At 35.0% G+C, this 15,000-nt stretch overlaps 1 protein-coding gene across 7 annotated transcripts in view; it reads left to right on the top strand.

Moving 5' to 3' along the window:
• Positions 1 to 15,000, top strand: part of LOC144972923 (filamin-A-like) — a 140,770-nt gene that overhangs the window by 91,359 nt on the left and 34,411 nt on the right. For all 7 annotated transcript variants that reach the window (XM_078914739.1, XM_078914740.1, XM_078914736.1 and 4 more), the window contains exons 2-4: positions 1,860 to 2,079; positions 14,183 to 14,311; positions 14,743 to 14,916. In XM_078914739.1, coding sequence (XP_078770865.1) covers positions 1,947 to 2,079; positions 14,183 to 14,311; positions 14,743 to 14,916 — 436 coding nt within the window. In that variant the 5' untranslated portion in view covers positions 1,860 to 1,946. The remainder of the gene's footprint in view (positions 1 to 1,859; positions 2,080 to 14,182; positions 14,312 to 14,742; positions 14,917 to 15,000) is intronic.

The following is a 15,000-nucleotide window of genomic DNA, read 5'->3' on the forward strand; positions in this document are numbered from 1 at the left end:
AATTCAGCTAACTTCAGTCCATATCTTGCCTATAATATATTAGGTTGAAAAAAAAACCTTGCGTAAAGCATAATTCCGTTTATAACAAGTGGCTTTAATGGGCTGAGGGATAATAATCCCTTTCATCTGCTTTATGGATTGTCCTCACAGCTCTTCTCCTGAAAGAAGAATAATGTATTAAGTGATGAAAATCAGATTCATATTATTTCTTCCTCTTATTACAAAAGGTCAATATTCATTTATGATTTTTAATAATAACCTACCTACCTACATTTCTATATATCTATCCATCTATATATCCATATATCTAGTTATTTCGTAGTAGTAGTAGTAGTAGTAGTAGTAGTAGTAGTAGTAGTAGTAGTAGTAGTAGTAGTAGTAGTAGTAGTAGTAGTAGTAGTGTAGTAATAATAATCGTAGTAGTAGTAGTAGTGGATAAGTAGTAGTAGTAGTAGTAGTAGTAGTAGTAGTAGTAGTAGTAATAATCGTAGTAGTAGTAGTTGTAGTAGTAGTTGTATCAATATGAGTAATAAAACAAGTAGTAGTAATAATAGTAATACCATTAGAAGCAAACGCACAGATTTCAGTCTGAACGAACTTTTGGCTGGAGACTGGTAAGAAGGTGGTATGCAACTAAGACTTACTTACTGACAACTTTTATAGTCACTGAAAAAACACACTTTTCTCATTTTGATGGAAAACTATATATATATATATATATATATATATATATATATATTATATATATAATATATATATATATATATATTTACCTTAGATTTAAGACTTTAATAGGTTGGTTGTCATCTTGGTGTGTCATTATATAAAGTATGAGGGTTGTTGGGTTTGTTGTTTTTTTTGCCAACATAAGACAAGGATGTTTTGTTAGAGTAAAGCAGAACTTCCGTTTCAGCCTTGTTCCACCTGACTACCTGTGCGTTTAATGACTTGACTTTGTTTCCACGTAACAACTGTTGTGTAGGCAGTTGTTGGTGGTGTTGGTGGTACTTATTAGTTGTAAGATAATACCGTAAGGTTAACAAATGAGCATTTGAGGAAGTTGTTATGTAGGATAAATAAGCAGCCATCAAGACAAGCACCACAATAAGATCATTAGGTATTCTATCGTGCCTAGTGACGAGAGATCATTTTGTTCGGGTGTTTATTCTTTTCTATCACATCAAAAATATTTAAAGCGATTTATTCTCGGAAATTGGGGCTCCAAATTACTTTTCTATACGATATGTCCTTTGATCCCAGCAAGTGATTGGGTTCCTCGATCTGTTAGAGATGGTGAAAAGTCGTTAGCAATATACTGGCGTCCTATCCAAAGGGACCCCTGAAACTGTAAACTATATTGGTATTTATGCGATTCTTTTCAATATTTTATCTCATTTTTCGTTAAAAACTTTGTATAACTTTGTCCCCCAACGTTTCATCACTCCCAATGATCCCAATGATTCGTTCAACTTCAGACACTTTACACCACCTTTCAAAAACATATCCAGCTTATCTACCACTATCATTAAAAATCATATCTAATCATAATTTTGCATGTGACGATTGTGGCAATTCGAGCTCTTGGAGCAATCGCTGTTTCATATCTGATCTCTTTGCCGTACACTTTCTTGGGGCGCTTGTAGGCACAAACAAAATCTTGTAATATCGCCTTTCTTTCTTAACACTGTAAGTACCCTGAAAGCAGTCAGAAACAAAATCAAAATAACAATAACAAATACAACACGAAAGCCCAAAACAAAAGAAAACAAAACAGAAACAACAACAACAATATCAAAGAAAATACTTTGCTTTTCTTAATTATCATTATCATGAATTTCCCCATGTATTATTGTCTCCAGGCTGCAGTTGTGTGTGTGGTCGGTCACGTGATAAAAACTTATAGAGGATAAGAAAGGACTAGTTGAAAGTATATACCAATCACCACAATGACGGGAGGCGGCAACGGTCTGGGACCTGCCATCAAGGACAACGCTGATGGCACCATCTGCGTCCAATATGAACCTAAGAAGGAAGGAAGTCACGAGGTGATCATGTCCTTCGACGGCCACAGCGTCGATGGTAAGTGTGTTAAATATATTATATTACATCTCAGAGCAGAAATGAATTTTACAAAATGAAAAGAGCGAGAATGAATAAGCAACAAAGAACGTTGCGAACCAAAATACTTCTTTGTTAACAATAGAACATACGGAACAACATCAAAATTATTGAAAAATGGTTTGGTCGAGTTGTTGTGAGGTATTTTGTCCTACCTTTAAAGCTATTATATTTATTTAATTTATGTTCTATGCATTAACGGCCTATATAAGCTTTGAGCAGCATAATATTTTTGATACACAAAACCCAGACTTTGGTCCCAAAATAGAAGATCATGGCTATAAATGTGTGTCAATTGAGAGTTAATGGAGAGATCGGTATTTTAAATCATCTTGAAAATAGAACAACATCAAAAAGCTTGTTTTCTTTTAAAAATTCGGATATCAAAATAGCACATTAACCAATTAGAACTAATATGGTCTATTCTAAAGGAAAGTACATTTTCTGACACTGATTTGACTGTTTAAATCGAATGCATAACACCTTGCTACAAATCCCTATTTTCAAATAATCTAAACTTTATCAACATAAAAGCTTTGACATTTAACTCTAGTGGGGCATTAATAATGAGCCTAACAATAACATTTGCAAAAATTATTTAAAAGTGATGTGTTCTCTAAACGTCATTAATGTATGTCAATGCCATTTGCACCCGTAAAAGCAATGGTAAATCTCCGCATTGAGATTTTCAGCGTTAGAGTGTCGTTGTCTTCAGTAAATCGCTTCCTAGTGTCTGTTAAAGATTTAAACAATTCATCTGAGTTTCAGGAACTTCTCATTGCTTTAACTGCCGCTTCCTATCCCCCATTATTGTGCAATTCTACAGGGAATAAATGACAAACCAATTCCGAGACTTTCTTAATAATCAAACTCTTTGCTCTCAGCTAGCCTTACATGAACCCAATTAAACGGTTAACTGCCGTACCATGATAAGAGACGTATTTACAATTTTGGCCTGAAAACTCGTCCTTCAAATATTGATGGATTTAAATAACCCTCAACTTGGAAAAACTCTCAAACCTGGTACCTTGCGATGTATATCTCAGTCCCAGCTTTGAGTGTCTTCGCCAAGATCACGGTCATTTAAATCCATCCATATTTGGACCAAATTTTTAAATACGTGTCTTTCCAATAAACGAAATTTAATTGGTTTATTGTGTGTGATTCAACGCGTCATTCTGGTATTTTGTCAGAATGAACAAAATGAATTAAATTGAGTGTAATGTCAAAATGATCAGAAAAGCGAAATTTAGGGTTTTTTTTAAATTTAAGAAACAAAACCCGCTTTCCCCATTGAAAACATTTAATTCCAACTTAAGTTTTATGAATTGACCTTAAACTCGAATTTAGGGGGTCCCGATAGCTCAGTTGGTAGAGCACTCGTTTCACAAGTAAAAGTCGATCCCGGGTGCAGCCGATATTTTTTTCTTAACCGTCCTGTCCACCCTGCAGTGATTGGGTAGCTGTGTCTGTCGGATCTGGTGGAAAGTACCTTGCTATAGATTATTACCCTATCCAGAAGGTGTCAAGCAATTGTTATTGTCCATTTAACGCTACAGAAACCGGGAAAAACTCCGACTCTATTGGCCAAATTGTTCTGAAGGACTACTTAAAATTTTTCCCAGCATCGTAACACCGTTTGGAACCAATTAATCACATTTATGTAGTAAGTTGGAGCAGCAAGTGAAATGAAGGCTAAGAGATGTTCTTCCAAACTCGTGTACTTTGTTTTGAGCTAATAACAAAACATGGGCGGACTTAAGTAAGATAAAATGTTAAACTGTACAGGTGGGCTTTGATCTTATTCTAACTTAAGAAATATCTTACTAAGAAAGCAAAGACGGGTTCATATCTCTCTGCAGTAAGGACATCAGTTACACCCACTGTTTGATACAGAGCCTTGTATCAAAACTGAGGAAGCCCACCAACAATATGTGTCAATAATATGTGAGAACCACTTACAGAGTAAAATTAAAGTGTCAAACCTTATGAAACAAGGCTTATTTAACTCAAGATCAGTATTAATAAAAAGACAACTCTTGTTTATGAACACATTTTGGACAATGACTATGACATATTATTCATAACAGAGACATGGCTAAAAAAGGAAAATTGTGATTACATCATTAGTAAAATAAAATCTGCTGGGTATAATGCCATAAAAAAGCCTGAAAGATCGACAATGTGGTGGGTTGATGATAGTTCACAAGGAAAATATTGCTTTACATAAAATAAAAGTAACAACTAAGCCAACACCTTCGAAACCATTGAATGTCAACTAAAAGATAAAAACATGAAATTTAACTTTGCTCTCAGTTATCGCCCAACACCATCTAACAAAAACGAAACATCGACAGGACAGTTTTGGACAGAATATGAACAGTATTTCATCGATCTGTCAACAAGAGACAATCTTTACATCTTAGGGGATTTCAACATCCATGTGAATTACGAGTCAGATAAACAATGCATGGGATTTTCTCAAAATAATTGAGGCACAGAACTATGTCTAACTCATCACAGAACCAACAGATGAAAAGGGAAACACGTTAGACCTTATAATGAAACACAGTGAATAACACCCACGTACAAAGTAACCACATATCAGACCATCAGTTTTATTTGAATTGAATTTGACAAAACCTAAACCCCCCAAAAAGTCAGTAACATATCTAAAATATAAGTCAAATTTGATATTGAGAACTTTAAAATTGACAGTATTACATCCGGTCTTATCACCAAAGTTGAACGTGCATACAGAACAGATGACAAAGTTTCTATTCTTAACGAAATTATGTCTGAACTTCTTGATCACCATGCTCCGTTGTCAACCAAAGTTATCACAATAAGGCCTGACACATCATGGTTCACTGAGGAAATTCAATTGTCAAAGCAAATGAGACGAGAAGCGGAATAAATATGGCGGAAAACAAGACTCACAATACACAGAGTTTTATAAACAACCACGAACTGCAACTGACACCCTGATAATCGAAACCAAAAGAAAATCTATCAGAGACAAGGTAGACGATAGTAAAGGCAACAGTAAAAAGCGTTTTAATGTTCTGAACGGTTTGATGAAAGTTGATAGTGGGGAAAATTACTGCCATCACACCAAAAAAATCAAAAAATCAGAACTTGCAGAGCACTTCAATGATTGCTTCATTGATAAAATTATTACCATTCGATCCAACATGGACACTACAGTCAACAACACTGAGTATGAAGATAGCATACCACCTATATCAAGCTCATTGTCCAATTTCTGCTCTGCTTCAAAAGAAGAGTTTAGTAAATTAATTAAGAAAGCCCCAAATCAACAGTGCAATCTTGATGCTGTACCAACGTGGCTTTTGAAAGAATGTGTGAAGGAAGTCAAACCTACTATCACTTCCATTGCAAATAAGTTTATCGAGAATGCAGACATTCCAACCTGCTTCAAAGAAGCTCTAATTACTCCACTCTTGAAAAAGAAAAATTTAGACAGCGATCAATTTAAAAGCTACAGGCCAGTCTCGAACCTTCATTTCATTTCAAAATTAATAGAGAGACTCATTGTCAAACGTCTCAACGACTACATAAATTTCAATGATTTGCATACTGTTTTTCAATCCGCCTATAAGCGATCACACAGCATAGAAACAGCATTTTTACGAGTACATCATGGTATTGTCGACCTACTTGACAAAAAAAAAAAGATAATGCAATACTTCTGTTGCTGAAACTAAGTGCCGCGTTCGACACTGGTTCACGCAATACTACTAGACCGAATGCAGAGGCGCTTTGGATTCGGAGACAAAGCTCTAGAATGGTTTTCATGCTATCTACGAGACAGGTCACAGCGCGTTCTCATAAATGATTCCTTTCACCACCTTATATTTTCACAATGTACACAAAGGCCTTAAGCAACATCATCGCGACCTTCTGTCTCAATCATCATCTCCACGTCGAAGATACCTATTTATACACTCCCATTTCATAAAAAAAAAACAAAACAAAAAAAAAACAACAAAAAAACATCGAAGAAACTCCCAGCATGTCTAGATGACGTTAAAGCATGAATGACAAACAACAAGCATAAATTATTCAACGGGGACATAATGAGCTAATTGTATTTAAAAAGACAGGAAAGGATTATCTCATTGACCAAATTCCAATGTCGTTCGAAACCTTGGTTTCTATTTTGGCATTCACCTAGTGCTGTCAGGCGGTTCACAGCGCTCTCCAAATGACATGCAGAATACGAAATTTTATTGATGACGAAACAGGCAAAACACTCGTCCATACCTTTGTTACCAGACGCTTGGATTATTGTAACTTTCTGCTGTACGGCCTACCAAAAACATCGCTGAATAGACTATAGTTGATTCAAAACAAAGCTTCTTGTATAGTCACAAGGACAAAACAAAGCCTTAGGGCCATATAACATCATCCCTTAAGTCACAACATTGGCTTCCAATAGAGAAAAAGAATAATATACAAAACCTGAATACATTGAATGCCTTGTGGGGGAATATAAACCAACTCGATCTCTGCGATCTGCCAGTACTTCGCTAATGAAGAAAAACATCCCAAGAACAAAGTTTGCAGAGCGTGGTTTTGCATTTTCGGCTCCAATCAGATGGAAGTCTTTACCACCTAAAACCCGACAATGTGAAAGTTTACCAGTCTTCAGTTTTTTTTTACATCTCTCATTATAATTAGGAACCTAACCCATTTTAACAACAAAGCAGTAGATAGGGCTTCATTGAAACTCAAGTCACTTCGATTCTCTGTTGTCATTTTGAAAACAGTAAGATGTGATTTATGGTTAGCGGTAACGAGCTCCCAGCAATAATTTCAACTAAACTACCCATCCCTCTTGTTGATTGCAGAGGAACAAAAAAGATGAGAGGGAAAGATATTTTGTTACTTCTCTCTTGTTTTTTTTCTTTGAAAAATTATTTGTTTTGTTTCGTTTTATATCCATTCATTAAAAAAAGAGTTGGGGTCAAAACTGTTCAGTAAAACGCATGTTAAAATTTTACCAAAGAGCACACACAAAATTAATGGCAAATTTATGAAACCATTTTCACAGGTTAATACACGTTTAACTTGCCTGCCTTTCTTAAATCAGGGGTTATTATATCATCCGTCGATTCAAATGATTCTTTATAAAATATGCTAGGGTATAATGATCGATCCTATAATGCTGGGAACCCCAACATGGCTGCCCTGGTGATAAATGAGTGCTTGCACGTAATAACCTTTATTTCCCCGAAAACTTTGCGGGTTCTCCACAGGTTGTGTAAATGCGGAATAGAGTTTAAAGCAGAATACGTGCAATCTTGATGAAAAATAATCATTGGAAGGAAGTCCGACCGTTAATCAAGATGTCTGAGTTTTGATCTACAGTCCAGGATGACAAATCTTTTCTTTTTAGGACATTTTCATTTTTTAATAATGAAAGTATAATTTTCAAGTATATTCATGATTTAGCACCACAAGACCTGATGTCATTGATATCCTAGTAAGGCCACCTCAAGTCTCCATTCCTCATGACACACCACTTTAGAAAGATAAATGTCTAAAGCAAAATTCTAGGACTTTGCATTTTACTTTGCGGCACTATCATCTGGAATTGTCTCTCGGTCTTTACCAGAGTTGCTCATGCTATTGATTGCTTCATTGAAGACAGAATATTTTAAATCAAATTTTCCTTGATAGTTCAAAACTGCGTTCTTCATATTCCATTGATAATAGCATTACTTAATAGGTCATCTACATAATATGTAACATTTAATTTTCTTAAAATTCTACGTCTTGTTCGGTCGAGATTGGCGCTCAATAAAGTTTATTTATTTATCAGTTGTTTAGGTTTCGCAGTTAAAGCTCCCAATTTTTTTTTTTTGCCTTAACCCGACATCATTATGCTTAGACTTTTAGGGGTAAGGCGTGTAATGAATATGATTTCAACACAGCCGCGCAACATATTTCAAAATATAAAGTCGTTTACCTATAACAGTGAAAAGTATTTGTCATTAAAAAGCACTTACACTAGTTTCCACAGTTATTTTTGGTATTAAATGTCTTAAATCTTGGTATCTATCGTAAGTTTTGGTTCATGACGCAATCTCAAATACCGTAGGTAGGCAGTAAAGTAGTCTCTTATTACACCTGCCTCGTAATGAAAACGTGATGCCAACACCCACGTGAATACTTCAAACCTACGCATGAATTCTTGTGACGTGGGTGAGGGAAATTTCTGTCTTTTTTTTCTAGACAAAAATAAATAAATAAAACGTTAGTTTTGCAATCCATTTATTTCCACTGTAAAAAAGTAAAGCTCGTCCTTCTTTCATGTCAATTATATGTATATTTTCTTAAACTTGGCAACCGGAATGTGTAAATGTGAAACAATTGCTTTTTCCATTTAGCTTTCTGCTATATTTGGCACCGTATCTCAAATCTTCCGTCTTTTCCTTATTCTTTTAAAATCCCTGTAGTCTGTTTGGAGCATAGAGTATTCAGCCTTAATTTTCATTTGGGTCAGTCTCTACTCATATTCCGCCCCCTCCCCCCTAAAATCTTTATTCACCTCAATATTTTTTCTTTGTTTAAAAAAATATAGACGTCTATCAAAATTTAACACCTTATTTATCATGGATATACATAGTTCTAACGATCGTATAAGTGAATTTTTCTTTTAAAGTTCAAAGTTTTAAACCGCCCTTTTCACACTTTCAGATTATTTAAAAGCAGGTATCCTCGTTTCAAAGCCGATCTGCGATAAGACTATGAAACAGAGTCTGGAAAACTCCATAGTTCAGTAGAAATTACCTTACTGTGGCCACCGTGATTCGAATCGACACCCCAATCCAATGGCAAGAGACTAACTACTATTGCATTGGTTCGTCATAAATGAGACTATAAGGGTTCGAGCCAGATACATTTTCAAGTAAATCGAGTGCTCCACCAGTTGAGCATGTGTACCATAATCGTATTATTTATCTTTATCAATATTTCGGTCCCCTTTAATCCAAGTTTTGAATTTCACTCGGCGTACCATAATCTGAATATATCTTTTTAAAATGTTCATTTATGTTATAGAATACTTCCAGAAATTTAGCATATTCAATGTGCTAAGCAATGCTTTTATTTACCCTCCCGGCACGTGATATGGAACCACATTTCAATTAGACTCATTGCGAGTAGATAATGTATAAAGAGTGCCATACTCAAGGCCACAACGCGGGGCTACAGCTTTTGCGACAGTGGTACAAAATCAAAAAATATTCAAACAATTTTTATTTGCTTTTCTAATGTCAATTCACTCAGGTATGAATCGTAACTTGTCTATAATAGGTAGTGGTGAATATTTATCGCGTTATGCGAGAAGTTCAACAAGATAAATGGATTGAGAATTTGGGTAGATTAACAATTTATTGTTACATATGCATGGAGCAATGGTCTATTGCAAATAATTCTCTCTCTCTCCCTTCCCCCCCCCCCTCTCTCTCTCTCTCTCTCTCTCTCTATCTATCTATCTATCTATCTATGAATCTATCTATCTATCTCTTTCTCTCCGTCTCTAACACGCCCAATCACTCTCTTTCTCTCTCTCTCTCTCTCTCTCTCACACACACACACACACACACATACACATACGCACACACAATCACGTCCCTCTCCCTCTCTCTCCCTCTCTTTCTCTCACACACACTTACGCCTCTCTCTCTCTCTCTCTCTCTCTCTCTCTCTCCCTCTTTCTCTCTCCTCTCTGCGCCTAATCAATATGAACCAGCAAGGTTCGTGATAGATTTTCACCTATTGCCCAGTATACTTTGCTTTTTATTTCAAAACAAAAGCTGCTGAGTTGACTGATCCAAGATTGTTAGAAAAGCAGGAACACACAGACACACACAACTACACACACACACACACACACACACATAGCAACAACAACAATAACAATTACAACAGCAACAACAACAACATCAACCAAATGCACCAATTTGACACCACTCTTGATAAACAGAAACACTTTATTGCATGGACTATAAAAATATTACATAGGGGTTATGTCTTTGGCACACACCCATTCGGTAGTCATGGATGGAGGCAAGTATTTTCGACGTAGGTTTATGCATAATCTGCCTAACCCCTTGAAAGAGCACAGGAAAGGTGAGAACGTTTATACGATAAATAAAGGTATTTCGTCCTCATTGTTACTGGCTTGTTGGCACATGAAACAATGGATAGTATCAACAAGATTTATGGAAAATGAGAAAAACGTTTCGACTAGCTAAAGAAAGACTCATGAAAGTAAATGTAAGATAAGGCATTCGACGACTTTGGTATAGTATTATACTCCTTGCCCACGTGTCCATATTTGCTGGTCTGATAACCCAATTTGACAATGTTAAATCAAGACCATAATTACATTGGTTATCAGACTTGCAAATAGTATGTGCTCCTAGCCCCTAGCCCATTTACAACAACGGGGATTGATATCACATTTTTTAGACCAAGCTGTCAAACCCCTACTTTTGCATAAAGAGGCAGACCATTGGTACATAACAAAATATCGAAATAGAAAAGTGAGAAAACCCTTCTATTTTGGGTTTTGGATTCTAAACATGTCCCATCGATTACAAGATAGCACTGGAATTTTGGAACTCCTTGGAAATAACAAGATTCAAGAGAACTAAAATCATATACGACATAGTCACGTCCTTCTCTGCTTATTTGGGGTACAGTAGTAGAACCTCAATATAATAGTGATGGTGGGACAGCCTAAAACCCCTGCCTTGTTATAACCGAGTCCTGTTATAGCCGAGTTTCAAAGTAAATATCCCACATTGCCTAGATTACCATTTCTGACACACACACACACACACACACACACACACACAGACATACACGCACACAAACATACACACATATACTCACTTTCAAACTGATCGTTGTGTGTGTGTGTCTGTGTGTGTTGCGGCAAGGTCCATGCTATTTTGGAAATTATGTAGTATCGTAATAATTAACCTATGCACACAAACACACACACACACAGATAAACACACACACACACACACACACGAGAGAGAGAGAGAGATAGATAGGTAGATAGATAGATAGATAGATAGATAGAGAGAGAGAGAGAGAGAGAGAGAGAGAGAGAGAGAGAGAGAGAGAGACTGGCCTAATTCTCGGTTACGTTTAACTGCAGGCTTACCTGAGCGTAATGGGTGGCTAATGCATTGGATATTAGGAATATTGAGTAGGTTTCCACGCCCCTGTTATAACCGATTTGGCTCTTAGAAGTCCCTGCTATAGCCGATAATTTTTACTAAAGGCAAAGAGGAAGAATAAACCGGGATTTAAAAAAACCAAACTTTTATTACCTAGTCCCTGTTATATCCGAGCCTGTTGTGCAAGGGTTCTACTATATTCTTTAATAGCTTGCCACAAGCAATGCCCGTTTTATATCAATAACAAGTTTCGGGACTCAATATAAAGTATCAATCATGAAATTTAATTATATATTATTTATTCTAAAAAATACACTTCTTGTATCTAGATTGGCTGTTCAATATTCCCGAATTATGCCCAGACATTCTTTCCTTTTTTTTCAAATCTCAAAGGCGGATCTTCCCAACCACTCAAAATAAAATGAGAGAAATATAAATGAATTGACGTAACAAAATATTCACGAAATTATTGAATGAAATATCTCTCAAGATAAACAGATTTGTTTTAATCCAATCAGGATAACCCTCCGTGCCATTCAAACTTACAGTGATATTAAATATTTACACCTGGCATCGGAGTAGTAAATTTAAATACCCAGTACATTGCTTAACCGCACTTATTTGCGAGTCTGAGAAGCTAGGTATTTGACCCACCGAATCAAAACGATGTTATTTCAAGAAGAGAAACTAGGATAATCAGAAGGTCTGAGGTTCGATCCCCAGTCTAGGCAGACTGACATTTTTGGATTATTTTCTTTCTTGTATTTCTTTTCTTGCTTGTCTGGCACCTTTCATACACACTTGCTCAGATCTTGATATTATGTCAAGGCAGTTTAGATGCTAGATAAATAATGAATTACGTTTTATCTTGTATTGAGGAGATAGATAGATAGATAGATAGATAGAGAGAGAGAGAGAGAGAGAGAGAGAGAGGGAGGGAGAGAGAGAGATAGAGAGAGAGAGAAATATTAAAAGTTAATTAAGTGACCAAAACAAATAATTTGGCCGTTTTAACATAATCATGCCTTTTTAAAATGTAGTTCATCCCGAAATAATACCATTATGAGCCAATAAATCACATATTACGTGATATCAGAATGTCTGGATGAGATAGACGACAAAAATGAATTTATAATTAAAATGATTGAAAAATATGAAATATTCATTTTATTGCTCTTTAACAAATTAAATAATTTCTCCTTAAATAATAATAAAATCAAACTAAATAAACTTAACCCAAGTCTCATATATTATATATAGCAATAGATTTATTTTTGAGCATTCAAATCATCCCGGAATACACTTTTCATTCAATGAGTCATATCTATTAATATTCCCTATTACAACAATGATGACTTTTAATAAGCTGGATCCAGAGTTATCAGAATTGAAAATCAAAAGATTATACAGAAGTTTAGTTTAGTTAATCCCTCACTTTCCATTTCCCCTTTTCTCACACACTCTCTCTCTTTTATATATATATATATATATATATATATATATATATATATATATATATATATATATATATATCTTCATCTGTCTCTCTGTCTCCCTCTTTCTCTCTATCCACCCTCTCTCTCTCTCTCTCTCTCTCTCTCTCTCTCTCTCTCTCTTTTTTTTTTTTTTTTTCAACCCTAGAACAATAAGATGATTTATTCACAACTCACTTATCTTTATACCCCTGACCTTAAGTTCATCCAGTATATATCATCTTAACCCATCTTCATTTGATTAGCGTTGAAGTTGTGGTCTCAATTAATCCACTTTCATAGATGAGTGGGCGTAAATCCTGCTATCCTGCCCCACCCTTCCCGACAAAACAGCAGCTTTGTGAGTATATGGAGGCCACAGAGAATCGGGATTTACTTGAAGACATTAGGATTGAAATTGAGGGGAAAACGCCTTTTAAAATTATATTCAGGATACCCTGAAATTGGAAATAGCTTTATATAAAATAGTCTATATAAACATATTTATCATAAGTATACTTACATCTCTTCAATGAATAATTTCAAAAAGAAATGTTTATGAGAAACGAAAATGAAAGCATACTTGATAAAGAAAAATGTCACCAAATAGCAAATAAGAACAGGTGACATACAAATTGTCTACATTGACATAAAAGTTATAAAATGATAATATTTATTCAAGACAAATAAAGTATATCTTAAAAATCACTTCTTTTGACATTATAAAATGTGAGACAAATAAATTAAAAATAGCTGCAAGATGCTTACTAGATATAAGATAAGATTATGAAATTATAGATGATACGACTTGTATTTGAAAAAAATAAGGAACAGAAAGTCTGAGGTTCTATCCCCGTTGAGAGAAATTAAGAATCCTAGACTGTTTGAGTTCGGTCAGAGGCTTCAAACACTTCTCGTTCTCCAGATTCATTTACCGAAATAGAAATGAAAAGATAAAGTTAGACAAAAAGATTTCCTGAAATTAATCGGATGTCATATTTTTTATTTGGTAGTGTTTGTAACATCAGACAATCTCAGTTGTTATTAAGATCTCATCGATATCCGATACAAATGCCATAATCCAAAACTTGGTTTTCTTGTTCTGGGGCAAAACTGCCATTTCAGTTAATTTGACCCTCGGTGGGCATTTTCGCGGAGAGATACAGCCATGTTCATCCATCAATTTATCTTTTTTATCGGAGAAATGGTTACCATAACATATTATATATATATATATATATATATATATATATATATATATATATATATATATATATATTATATATATATTAATATATATGCATGATATAAAAGTGAAGAAAGTCTTTCATATAATAATTTTAAATCTTTTATTCTGTCATCCAGGATCGCCGTTTGCCTGTGTTGTAGACAAAGTAGACGGAAGCTACGTTACAGCTTTTGGCGGCGGCCTGGTTGGAGGGTCCAGTGGAACTCATCAGAATTTCACAGTTGTCGCCAAAAAAGGAACAGCAAGTAAGCATTTGCAATTTTTCATATGTAATTATTTGTCACAACGTTGGCGAAAAATAAAGCATATATCGAGCTAAAATTCTTCAACATTTCATATTATTTTGAATATCTTTAGATATTTCTCTATTTATTAGATAATTTAAAGACGTAACTGTGTTTTGATTAAGATGTTTTGCTAGTAATTCTTGAGTCAGAGAATCTCTGTGCAAGTACGTCTATTGTCTTGGTAAAACATCTCACAGTACATTTGAGGTGAATGAATAGCGTTTTACAAATGTATTGCCGTTGTTTTTGTATTTCTATTAGTAATGATGATGATGATGATGATGAATATAATGATGATGATGATGATGATGATGATGATGATGATGATGACGACGACGACATTGATGATAACATGATGTTAATTATCATGATGGTTTGTATCTATTCAGAGGACATTGCAGTGGTCATCAATGGACCAGCCAAGGTTGATTTGAAGCGTGAAGACAAACCTGATGGATCTACCAATTTGCATTACATGCCCATGACACCAGGGGCATACAACATTGACATCAAATATCACGGAAAACCCATCAAAGGCTCGCCTTTCGTGGCCAAAGTCTCCGGTAATATTTTTATTGGTCTTTTTTGTTATTGTTAGTTTCTTCATGTTGGTGTTATTATTGTTCATGTGAAATTATTCTTTGAAT

This window comes from Berghia stephanieae, chromosome 5 (genome assembly GCF_034508935.2).
Source record: "Berghia stephanieae isolate SIO BIC M18660-M18661 chromosome 5, UCSD_Bste_1.3, whole genome shotgun sequence".
NCBI classification, from domain to species: domain Eukaryota; kingdom Metazoa; phylum Mollusca; class Gastropoda; order Nudibranchia; family Aeolidiidae; genus Berghia; species Berghia stephanieae.